The 12,746-nt window shown below is 39.2% G+C and overlaps 1 protein-coding gene across 3 annotated transcripts in view; it reads left to right on the top strand.

Annotated features, from left to right (window-relative positions):
* Nucleotides 1-12,746, top strand: part of LOC101165595 (wiskott-Aldrich syndrome protein family member 3) — a 61,243-nt gene that overhangs the window by 23,669 nt on the left and 24,828 nt on the right. For all 3 annotated transcript variants that reach the window (XM_023966126.1, XM_023966125.1, XM_023966127.1), the window contains exons 2-3: nucleotides 7,274-7,418; nucleotides 10,892-11,026. In XM_023966126.1, coding sequence (XP_023821894.1) covers nucleotides 7,286-7,418; nucleotides 10,892-11,026 — 268 coding nt within the window. In that variant the 5' untranslated portion in view covers nucleotides 7,274-7,285. The remainder of the gene's footprint in view (nucleotides 1-7,273; nucleotides 7,419-10,891; nucleotides 11,027-12,746) is intronic.

The following is a 12,746-nucleotide window of genomic DNA, read 5'->3' as shown; positions in this document are numbered from 1 at the left end:
TAATCGATCAGATCTTCATTCTAAGATCCAGGACCTAATTTCCATGAAGATTTGTGAATTTAAACAAGAAAAAAGGTGAAAATGTTCAAGTCTGTCTGAGAAAAGTGCATTTAGGCAGTGAGGAGTTTTACTGTCATAAACTTCTGTAATCAGACACTGGATTTCTGTGGATTTCACAGATCACGGTTATTTTTAGAACGTAACTCCGGCAATAAACGAGGGAACTCAGTACTGGTGAAAAAGTAACGCAGATATATGCGTAGCTGCAGCAGAAGACATAGAAATGTGATTTTTAATTATTACTGGATGAGAAACAGACTTGCAGGACACAGCACAGCTGCGCAAAGCGTGATGAGCTCAAAGTCTCTGCGAAATTATGACGGGAGCGGATCCATTATTCATTTTTGTTTTGCTTTTTTGTTTTTTAATGTATCAGTATATTTTTCCTGAATTTTTATCTTTGAAAATCAGAGAGCGTGTTATTTTGTCATTGTTTTATTTCATAAATAGTGTCATTTATTTTATTAAAAGGATAATGAATGAATGAAATCTTATTCATATAGCACTTTACAACTCTTTGAAGGCTACCAAAGGGCTTCACAATAAAAAAGTGATCTAAAATGGGAACAAAAGTTTTAAACTAAAAACTCTAGAATATTCTGTTTTAGAATATAATTTTCAATCCAAATGTTTTCATCCACATTCTATGTTATATCATTCTCACTCCACACATCTGCCCGTGGTCTGGCCTTTCTATCGAATTTTAGAACCTAATGTGTCCCGCGAGTTAAAATAATTGCCCACCCGTGTTTAGCTTATTCACAGGATGTTGACAAAAATGTTTGTCGATTTTATGTTTGTTCTGTAAAACTTTAAAACATTGGAATTCAATGGTGGAATTACTGTTTTGTTTTAAAATGGAATCAAGCAGTTTAGCATTCTATTTGATTTATGACCTCTTTTGAAACTTGAAAGCATTTGCTTTAATAATATTCCTTTAGTGCATCTGTTATGTTTAAACTATGATAGAAAATAAGTATTTAAATCTAAACAACTTGCTGATTTGATTACATATTTCTCTTATGAGTAGTGTTCAAATTTGACAAAAATAGTTATTTGAGTTAAATTGTGACATATATTGTTATCGCCCGATATGAATTATTAGCATTATTAATATTATTAAGCATAGTATTATGAATTTGTTGCATGTATTAATAATCTTTTTGTAGTAATACATAATAAAAAAAGGGAAGGCATTTTATAATGAAAATAGAAAGCAGCAACAGTCACATTTCATGCCACACTGTAAAACATGTAATGGGGTTGGGGCTTGACATTTCAAATGTGCGGCTGGCTTAACTGCGGCAGAGCAAATGGCGATCCGTGGACAGCGCATGAGAAGCGCGTGCTTCAGGACAGCACTGTTGCCTTTGTGGGATCAGATACCCCGGGTGGGAACTGTGGAGCCGGTAGAAGGTGCCGTGGCAGGTCAGCTGGGTCAGACGGGGAGTGTCCGTCTTGTTCCAGATTGATGAGGCAAGCGGGGCGACCCAGACCTCAATAAATACTCCTGCAGGCCGGAGATTACTAATAGACATCTAGATGTCTATCAGATAACTAATAATCTATTGTTAATGTTAAATAGTTATTTAATATACATCTATTGCAGAGGTCTATTAGATAACTAATAGGCATCTTGTGCCCAGTGGGAAGAAACTACCCAAATGGCTTGTTTACAATGTGCAAGGCATGATGGGACCACGATGCAATTAGCTGTGGGAAAGTCTTCCGATAGAGATCTAAACTGTGATATGCAATAGAACTCTATGAAGTGATATATATTAGATGCATAATGCATATCTATAGCTGTGAGCTTTGAAATAGCCATTATTTAGATCTCTAATAGATGTATCTGTTCCTAGTGGGATATGTCCGTGATGAGAAAAATAATACAAGAACATCTTAAAAACATGATTTTCATCTGAGTGGGTTTTGTTTTATTTTATTTACCTTGATAACCTGCTCTATGTCTGTGTGGAGTTTGTGCTCCCCATGCATGCGTGGGCTTTCTCCGGGGACTCTGGTTTTCTCCCACCATCCAAAACATGCTAGGTTAATTGGCTTCTCTAAATTGTCCCTATGTGTGAATGTGAGAGTGCATGGGTTTGTGATTGTGGACACTCTACCCTACGACAGACTGGCGACCTGTCCAGGGTGTCCCCTGCTTTCACCCACAAGTGGCCGGGATAGGCTCCGGCAGCCCGTGTCCCCAAAAGGTAATAAACGGAAGAAGATGAATTACTATTATTTTTTTCTCTTTAAGTCACTTTAAGGTGTGTCTGTGTATGATTGGTAGTGTCCAAACATGGTTTTCACCCTTTTTAGAGCCAAGGTACAGTTTTTCCTTGACAAAAATCCCAAGGCACACCAGCAACCAAAAATCCATCCATCCATCCATCATCCTCCGCTTATCCGGGACCGGGTCGAAGGGGCAACAATCTAAGCAAAGATGCCAAAGATGATCTACGTCTCAGCATGTCCTGGGTCTTCCCCGGGGCCTCCGCCCAGTGGGACATGCCCGGAGCACCTGTCCAGGGAGGCGTCCAGGAGGCATCCGAACCAGATGCCCGACCCAGCCTATTTCCAAGGGAGAGCCCAGCCACCCTACAAAGGAAGCTCATTTCAGCCCCTTTTATCCAGGACCTCGTTCTTTTATAGGTGATTATTTGAACGAAGATCGACTGGTATATTGACAGCTTTGGTTTCTGTCTCAGCTCTCTCTTCACCATAACGGACCGGTACAGCCACCACATAACGGCAGATGCTGCTCCAATCCGCCTGTCAATCTTACGCTCCAATCTTCCCTCACTCGTTGACAAGACTCTTCCACCTGGGGCAGGAGCATTCCACCCACCCAGAAAGAAAAACAAACTGGCCTCAAATACAAAAGGGGTTTATTAAAATATGCACATCGTTTGTCTGAAGATCCATAAACCCCTATTGTAACAGTAATATCTGTCCAATACAAGAGTCCTTCAGCTCTTATCTGCTTGTTGGACAGGACAAGTAAAAAAAAATAATAATAATAATAAATACATATATATATATATATATATATATATATATATATATATATATATATATATAAACAGTATATATATTCAAGTTAACATGGGAATGCTGGTCAGGACTGTCCCTCTAACAAAAAGAAGAAATAAAGACAGAAATGAAAGCAATATATGTCTATATTGCAGTGTTTTTCAAACTTTTTTGAGCCACGGCACACTTTAACCTTGACAAAAATCCCGCAATTAGAAAATTTAGAAACTGTTTGTTTGTTTGTTGTGGTTTCAAGACGTTTCACAAGGACAACTCATGGTGCGATGGGACACTGGCCCTTTAAGCCAATGCATCATGGGAGATGTAGTGTAAAAACTGCAGAAAAAGGGCACACAGACTCTCTTCTCGGAGCTTCATTGTTTTGTTCACTTGTTCCACGGTCTGACACCGGACTCTGTGGAAAGCTACACCGCTAAAGACGAGCTTTAGCTGGTATTTTTGTTAGAACTGAGCGACCTTTTGAGCTAAATCGGGACAAGGAAGTGAAGACTTTAAGCACTTCTGATTGGTCAGACTGATGACATGTGATTAAGCCTTCAAGAATGATTGGCGGAGACAGTTAAAGGTGCGGGACTTTTCCGCAAACTGTCATAGCTGCAGGTAAATCGCGGTACAGTCATACTTAACAAATTGTCTTTAATAGAATTAAATAAACACAAAGAAAAAGTAATTTTAAGATCTTTTATATTCCTAACTCCTCAGTGTTTTATCAGGGCCTGCTTGGATGAACAGAGAGCTGAAATCCTTGAGATGGAAAATGTTTTTAGATCAGGTAATGAGGGCAATTTCCCACGGCACACTTGACCATCTCCCACGGCACACTAGTGTGCCGCGGCACACTGGTTGAAAAACACTGCTATATTGCATTTATTTTCCCTGTTTGGCCTGACTCTGTTGGTTTGGTCCTATCAAATGTGTGTGCTTCAGCACATCGACCTGAAGTCCTTTTGCCTTTCAGTTGACCCAGAATTGCTGGCATCAGGAGCCTAAGTGCAGGCAATCTAACGTGCTCCAAAAACACAGCAACAGATTTAAAAAACAAATAAACTGCACACTCTTACATCCACATAGCACAGACGCAGCTGGAATCCCTCTCAGTGTTTGGGCAAAGATATTCACTGATTTATTGATGAAAACAGACATGGGTGGGGAACAGACCTGGAAGGAGAATGTCTAAGGACGAGGCTGAGAGATGGAGTGGCCAGTGTGGTGGAGAGGTTGAAAAGAGGGTTTTTATATATTATTAAACGGACAGGCTATTAGATTTTTTACAAGAGCTGGGAGAGGTTGTCGATATTGACTTGGTAACACACGCATATTCACTGCACTGGGAAACTCGATTACACTCTTAAGACAGGCAAGTGGCATCTAAGGTGGTTTGTTTAATTGAATGTCAGGAGGTTTTTAGAGGGAGGTAGCTTTTTATTGAAGGCTTATGTGTTTGAGTCCAGACTGGCTGAGGATGAAGCGTGCATCCATCTCAGAGTTGATAAGTGAATCATCGATTGACAGAGGTTCTATCACACCCTCAGATTCTCTTATTTTGGGGGCATTTAATTTATATTTATATTTTAAATTTATATTTTTTATTTGGTTTGTCTTTACATTTTTCCTGTCATCCTTCAAACAGACATTTATCTTGGAGCCAACATCCCCACATGCACTTTTAGGGACCTCTGGAGTAAAATGATACTTGGGTCATGCTCTACAATAACTATTATACTGTAGATGTTATTAATCAATTACTTTAGTTATATTTTACTTAGAATGTGTTCAGTTAAATTGCCAAAACCAATTACAAAACAGCCATGAGACATTAACAAATTAGAGAGGCCACAGCTTCTGCTTTTCTGTTTTTGAAAGATAGATGTTAAGAAATGTAGTGCAACTACTACTGAAATGTACTGCCTAAATCTGAAGGAAACTATACTGTTAAAAAATTGATCAATAAATAAACCACATCTTAAATGACGCCATCCAATCACTCCATTTCCTGAGATAAGAAAGAAAATTGAGAGGTAAATAAATAGAAATGTTGTTTCTCTTTGCGCATTATTCCTCTTGAGCCTGGGAGAGTCTAGTGTTCACAACTGTGCAAGGCTGCATGTGGGAATTTTTTCTGTATTCCTAAAACTTTTGTCCAATGAGAAGGTCTGAATACTGTGACGTTGCCTAAGCTTGCTAGAAGGCCCTGCTGACACCAACTCAAATATGATTGGTTGAAGATTTTGCATTAGAGGGCCTGCAGAATGGATAGTGAAGGCCTCTTTAGCTCTGACCCTGCCTAGCAACAACAAGCTAAAATGCGATTGGTTAAATTCTCCAATATGAAAAAAACGGCTGTCTGGAAGCAGCATAACCATCATAAACAAAATAAAGGGAATGGAAAGACCATTTGGAATGATTTAATGAGTATGCATGGACAAAATATAATTAACACATGATTCAGATTTTTTTAGGCCTTCAGAGAAGGCCTTGATGGCCCGCCACTACTTTTAAGTACACTGTTACTTTGCCAATACGCGGCCAAACCCAGCCCATCTCCACACTCTCCCAAAGGGCTAACTGGTCAGAGGCCACAAAAACATTGGGGAACACTGGTCTAAAGCACCATTTTTTGCTCAAACCCTCTGGAATAAGGCGTAATGCTATAGCATGAGTTTTACCTGGAAGCCATAGTAAAACGCCCTCCAGGAGAGGCAGAACATTTATTTTTGTAAATTGAGCAAGTTTAGAGCCTTTAGAATGTTAATGATCTGCACATTTTGTTGGAGCTTCTCAGTTTGAGAAACCATGTAACACCATGGTGTAAACAATCTCACTGGTTTATGATTTCACGAATCAATTTTAGAGTACAAATTTCACACACCTAGGTCTGTGACAGCTAATGGTCCTTTACTTTAACTTTAATTTGACTATTTTCAAAATATATTTAGATTAACAATGTTTTTTATACAAATATGTACAAATATACCATGTCTATTCAAAAGTGAATTGAGTCAAATTGAGTGGATTAAAATAATAGAAAATATGGTGAATCACATAAATTCAGGCCCTGGTGAATTGAATCAAATCAAATTGATGCTGGAAATCATTGGTGATACCCAGTCCTAGTCTAAGGACACCTGAAGCAGAATTGTTCACCTGCACCAAGCTGGGAAGACTAAATCTGCAATAAGTAAGCAGCCTCATGTGAAGAAATCAACTGTGGGAGCAATTATTAGCAAATGGAAGACATACAAGACCACTGATTATCTCCCTTGATCTGGGACAAGATAAAACGATCCCAAACATTCTGCCTGGGTAACGAGGAGTGGCTTTGTAGGTGGTATTTCAAGGTCCTGGAATGCCTAGCCAGTCTCCAGATATTAACCCCAATAGAAAATCTTTGAAGAGAGTTGAAAGTCTGTGTTGCCCAGCGACAGCCCCAAAACATCACTGCTCTAGAGGAGATCTGCATGGAGGAATGGGCCAAAACACCAGCAACAGTTTGTAAAAACCTTGTGAAGACTCACAGAAAATGTTTGACTGCTGTCATTGCCAACTAAGAGTATATAATAAAGTCTTGAGTTAAGCTATTGTTATTGACCAAACACTTATTTTCCACCATAATTTACAAATAAATTCTTTAAAAATCAGACAATGTGATTTTCTGTTTTTTTTTTTTTTATTTTGTCTCCCATAGCTAGGTATGCCTATGATGAAAATGACAGGCCTCTCTCATCTTTTTAGTGAGAGAACTTGCAGAGTTGGTCTCTGTCTTAAAGCTTTTTGTGCCCCACATACAATCAACAGTTTTTTTCTGACTTTCTTTTCTTTTTGATCCCTCTCACTCTCTTTTAGTTTTCTTCTCTTCCTTCCTGCTCTTTATGGCCTCTCTGTCTGTCTTTGGTTGGGGCTTGTTGGCAACATTTAAAATCTTTTTTCCTGCTGGTTTGACTCTTGGCTCAAACAGCCACACTGATATTTAGTAGTAGATGTGTGACTGGGCCTCCAGCAGCTCTACAGCAAGCTATTTTGGCATGGTAGTATTCTATTATAGTATTTCCAGCCTAATAAATGTCAGAAAAAGACAGCACAGTAAAACGCTTTAAGTAAGCAAAGTTTTAGGACTTAATTTCTTTGTGTGTATTTTTTTGTGTTTCTTCCACAGAGGTACAGGAAGATGCCGCTGGTGAAGAGGAACATTGAACCCCGGCACTTGTGCCGTGGGGCGCTGCCGGATGGGGTGACCAGTGAGCTGGAATGTGTCACCAACAGCACGCTGGCAGCAATCATCAAACAGCTGGGCAGTTTAAGTGAGTCTGATGTTGCTAATGTTTTCTGCAAACTGATGGAGGACCAAATGTCCTCTGAATCGGAAGTAAGGCTGTGAACGGATGTGGGCAGGACAGCAAAGCCACATCCAAGCCAAGGAAGTTCCCTGAAAATTCTGTTTGGCGTAGCATGATTACAGGCTAAGGCAAATACACACAAATATCTGGTACTGGTATTCCAGACTTAAATCATCCACTTTCAGAGCCTATTTTCACAGGACGCTTTTGTCCTGCTGGAACCTATCCCAGCGACTGTTGGGCGAAGGCAGGGTACACCCTGGACAGGTCCCCAGTCTGTCATTAATAATATGAATAGTTAAAAACATTTTATAAATAAAATTCAGTTGATGAAAGTAACTTAACTATGTTACTCTTATTCTGCTGTTTGTCAGTTTATCTTAGTTAAAGTTAGCTTTAGGAGTTGGTATGATACTTCATTAGTACTGTTTTTAGTACTATGTTAGAGTGGTGTGTCTCTGTCTTCTGATTTAATAGTTAACCTGTAAACTTTTAGCTAATAAGAACCTTAAAAAGGTAAATCCTGAATGTTATTGAGTTGGATCTGTTGATTAATTTGACTTTTTTTCATATATATTGACTTTATGCAGGATCTGTGTTTCTTTTAAGATTGTTTCTGAACATTTTTCTTTTACACATCTCACATAGCTTTTAGCAGTTATAATTCTTATGAAAAGACTATAGTTTTTGTGAATTTATCCATGCCTGAAGACAGATTGAACAGTTGACATGTGTGTTTAGAACAGCTGGTCGAAGGAGATGAACCGTTAGGAGCTAAATGAAACCCAGTGACAGCTCACTGTGGAGGAGCGAGGCTCTGCTTTCGCTCAGTCTGTCTCTGGTGAATTTGAGCTGTAGAATGAAAAGAACAAAAGTCTGATGTGTTAATGATAGGATCAATGCTCATCGCTGTTATGCTGTAGTCTTGAAAAAAAAACAGAAAGGTCCTTTCAAGCATTAATACCTTAGTCAAAACTACACTTACGGAGGATACAGGCTGTCTGTGGGTGAAAAATGGGCAAATCTGTAGAAGGCAGATACAGTAACAGAAAACAAAATTATGGCATCTGCAAAAGTTTGACCACCGTGCGCAATTTATAGTATGCACTGCCTCATTTGGAAAACCTGCATTTTCACAGTGTCACGGATTGTTAGCAATCATTGTTTGCAAAGATTAGGTGATTTGAGTCTGAAATATAATAAATTATAAACACATTTAAATTTTAAATAATCTGACTCATCTGACCTTGCCCTAACAATTGGCAGTAAAGGATTTTCCAAGCAGTTGTCTACACTGAAACTGAAAATAGTTGATGCTAGCAAAGCAGGAGAAGGCTACGAGAAGTTAGCTAGGCATTTCAAAATGGAAATATCCTCTTTTCGGAATGTAATTAAGAAATGGCAGTTAACAGGAACAGCTGACGTTAAAGCAAAATGTGGAAGACCAAGAAAAATCTCAGACAGAGCACAACCCCTCCAGATAGACCTGGCAGACTATGCAGTTGTGATGCAGTGTTCTATTGTAAAGAGGCCAATATGGTCTTCATGAAAGAGTCATAGGAAGAAAACCTCTTCTATGTCCTCACCACAAAATTCAACGTTTGAAGTGCACAAGTGAACAACCCTGGGAGTATTTCGGGCAGACAACTCGAGCAGTGCGTTTACCTGGTTACTCCTCCCTGCGGGCGGTTCAGTCCAATTAACTCACCTGTTCAGCGTCTTACTTAAGTTCCAGGTGAGGTCCAATCCTCTTCTTCCATTTCCGCGAGCTCTGCGTCCATCGAGACGACTGTTGTTGTGATTTTGGGCTATACAAATAAAATTGAATTGAATTGAATTGAATTGCGTTAGTCACGCCACCCTCCTCCCTGGCTTCCACCTGTAAGCTCCGTTAGGGATGGTTTAATACCCAGAGTTTTCTATGGAGATCTTTGTTTTGTGTATCTGAACGGAGCCTTATGCCAAACTAAAAGAAATATGGAATAAATCTTCTGCTAAACTAAAAGAAATGTGGAATAAATCTTCTTTACTGCACAAGTTGTCTGAATGAAATGAACATATGAACAAGCCTAATGTATTTTGGAAGGAAGTTCTGTAGACCGACATGGTTAAAACTGAACTTTTTTCTCAAAGAACTGGAAGACGTTTATAAAGAATAATGGATGAAGATACCTCAAACAAAAAATTAGAGATGCTTGGCTGGCTACAAAAAAAGCATTTACAAGCTCTGATACTTGCCAAGGGGGCAGTACAAGGTATTAACTATGCAGGGTGCCCAAACATTTGCCACTCTTTTTTTCTGTTATTTTGAAAGGGTAAATAATGATAATAAAGCATATTTTTTGACATATTACAAGAAGTTTCATCTGTAATCTGATGCCTTTTGAAGATTTCTCATCTCTCCTTGCCTTCTTAATGCACAATAATATAACATTTTACTTGGGGTGCCTAAACGTTTAATCCCCACTGTAGGTGGCCCGCAGGAGTTTAGTGAGCCCATAGAGCGAAAATGTTTTTATGCAAATATTTCTACGGGTATGCTGCAGGCGACAGGTAATAGTGAACACTTGCACAACATGTAAGGGGCCTGCATTTGGCACCAGGGCCAGACTTTGAACATGCCAGGCAGAACTGTTAACAACACAGTAGGGAGGCAACCTGACCAGCTGAAGATGATGGAGAGTGCAGAAAGAGTTGTCTCATAATTTTATCTAGTTATCTTTTGTTGTGGATTTTTTGTCTTGTAAGCACAGAAAAAAAACAAGTTAACACAAAAAAAAAAAAAAATAGCAAACAAACTCAATCAATAGTTTTACTCTAATTCATGTTGGAGTTGTCATTATAAGGTTTCTGAATCCAGAATGGTAAATAAACTACATTCATAAATTCAGGGTCAGTTCTGAACACCATGCCTTGTGTTTTCAGCAGCCCTTCAATTTTGGATGACATAGTTTATAGACAGACCAAGTTAGTGAGCCAAGTTAAAGTTGGTGAGGATTTCACAGGATCCTGCTTATAGCAAGGATCAAATGTAGTACGGCCCGGCATGATGGCTTTCTTTGTGGTCCACCAGTAAATCAGGATGTCAAGGCTCTGCTAGGCTTTATTTACTGGCACATTCCCTGATGTATTTTGCAATTGTGTATTTTTTAAAATCTTTGTTCTTTACCACAGTCAAATCTTTTTAAGTTTTTGTTTAACTGCCTAAGAGAATAATTACTTCCATTCACATTTATTATTATAATTACTAATGTTCAAACTTTTAATAGCAAACCACTTGTGGTAATACACAATCACCAACATTAAAGGGTCGAAGGGTCTTGCCTGAGGACCCACACTAGATTTATAGCCCATTGTCCACCTAGGAAAGCGAAGCAAGGTTTCCTGCATGACAGTCAATCAGCTGAGTGGATATTTACATGTGTGCATGTTTGCAGGTCGGCATGCAGAGGACATCTTCGGAGAACTGTTTAATGAAGCCAACAGTTTTTACCTGAGGATGAGCGGCCTGCAGGAGAGGGTGGACCAGCTGGCTGTGAAAGTCACTCAACTCGACTCCACCGTAGAGGAAGGTGTGTAAAGTAAAGGTGTTCTCCTCCTTAGGATCACTTTGGTGATCAGGTTTGTTGTGTAAGTGCTGAATGTGCTTACAGTATGTACGATAGTAACAGTAGCTTTTCTTCCACTTGTGTTTGATTAAGTTGTTTAGATTCTGCTGGATACATTTGGTCACTTTATTCCCATCTGTTTTGCAAGTGTGGCGACGTTTCAATGGACAGCTGACAGAAGAAAGCCTTCCAGAGATAAGTTAATCTCTGGAAGCCTGGGACACCCCTGACACACTCTTGTGGGTGTTCTGTTCTCACAGTTGGCTGTTGTGTGAATCAGATGGTTTTACATCATTACGCTTTTCACTGTCTCTGAAGGTCAGGTGTTTTTTTATCGTGTTAATTAAAAGGCATTTACTCTGACAGAATGGATTTCAGTGTTTGTGGAACGAATACAGCAGATGATTAATCACATTCACTGAGTTCTAAGAGACTGGAGGCTTCCCCTAACTTCGGGGGATTTTGATTTCCTATTTCTTTAATTAAGCATTCTCTTTCTGATGTCTCTTTCTTCTTTTGTAATTTTATCCTTCATAGTTTTTTTCTCTTCATCCTCTCACCTTTTTGTTCAGTTTTAAATGTTCTTTTACTATTTGTCTTCTGAAATAATAGTTTTTTTCTCTTGTTCCATATTTCGGCTGTACTATTCCTCCTCTTTCTTCTTGCTGATATTGCCTAGTCATTCTGCTGCTCAGCATGTCTTCTCCTTCTTTGACTCCCTCTTATTTGCTGAAATCTCTTCTCTGTTCTTTCTTACCCGCATCATTCTACTCTCTATTCTCTCAGTTTATCAATATTTCCTAAGTTTTATACATCTACACGCTGAACACGGGTTCCTTAAATTACTTTTAGCACATGGTGTTCACACTGAATTGCAGTTATTCGTTTCTCCTCCATGATCCATTTTTAAACGGTTGGCACTTCCATGAATTAAAAAGGACACCATCCAAATATCACTACCAAATTCCTAATTGGTCAAAGTTTAACTGGTTTAACTTTGAATGTGGATGGATTCAATGTCTGTGTATTTTGTTCGTAAAGCCTGAAAACGGACTTAAAACTTCAGTGAATGCAAGAGATTTGAACACGGAAGCCCTAAGCACCCATTTTCTTGTGTCTAAATAGACTTTTCATTGGAAGTGGTCACTTAAACATGCGTTGCTGATGCTGCTATAAATGTAGCATTCTGCTCAGTGTCAAGCAGGAAGTCATTAGATCTATTCTTGACGTGTGTCAAAGTCAAGGCCCGCGGGCCACCACCGGCCCGCCGTCTTATTGTATCTGGCCACAAGATCATGTTATATTATTGTTATTAATGGCCCAGCAAAATGTAGAGCTGGTAACAAATCAAAACAGAACCCTTAATGCAGCACTTCAGTTGCCTGTCAAAATGTAGCGCTGTTACCATATCAACTACAGATCCCATGATGCAGCGGTTCAGCTTGGTGCTTTGAGACAAACATCACATATGGACTTTGCTGAGAAGCTGAGCAGAATGACTTTGCACGGAGCTTTGGGAGATTTGAAGAAAAATAAAGTACTATAGTTTCTTTGTAACCCGTTTTTGAACTGCACCTGTGCGGATTTAGATGGAGCTGATTGAACTGCAGTATGTAAGCACACTGAAGGAAAAGTATGACTGCTGCACAGTTTACTCACTCCATTTCTGCAGATATTCCCCAGC

The sequence above is a fragment of the Oryzias latipes genome, chromosome 18 (assembly GCF_002234675.1).
Source record: "Oryzias latipes chromosome 18, ASM223467v1".
Classification (NCBI taxonomy): Eukaryota; Metazoa; Chordata; class Actinopteri; order Beloniformes; family Adrianichthyidae; genus Oryzias; species Oryzias latipes.
Note: the sequence above shows the minus strand (reverse complement) of the source record. Positions and strands in the feature narration are given on the sequence as shown.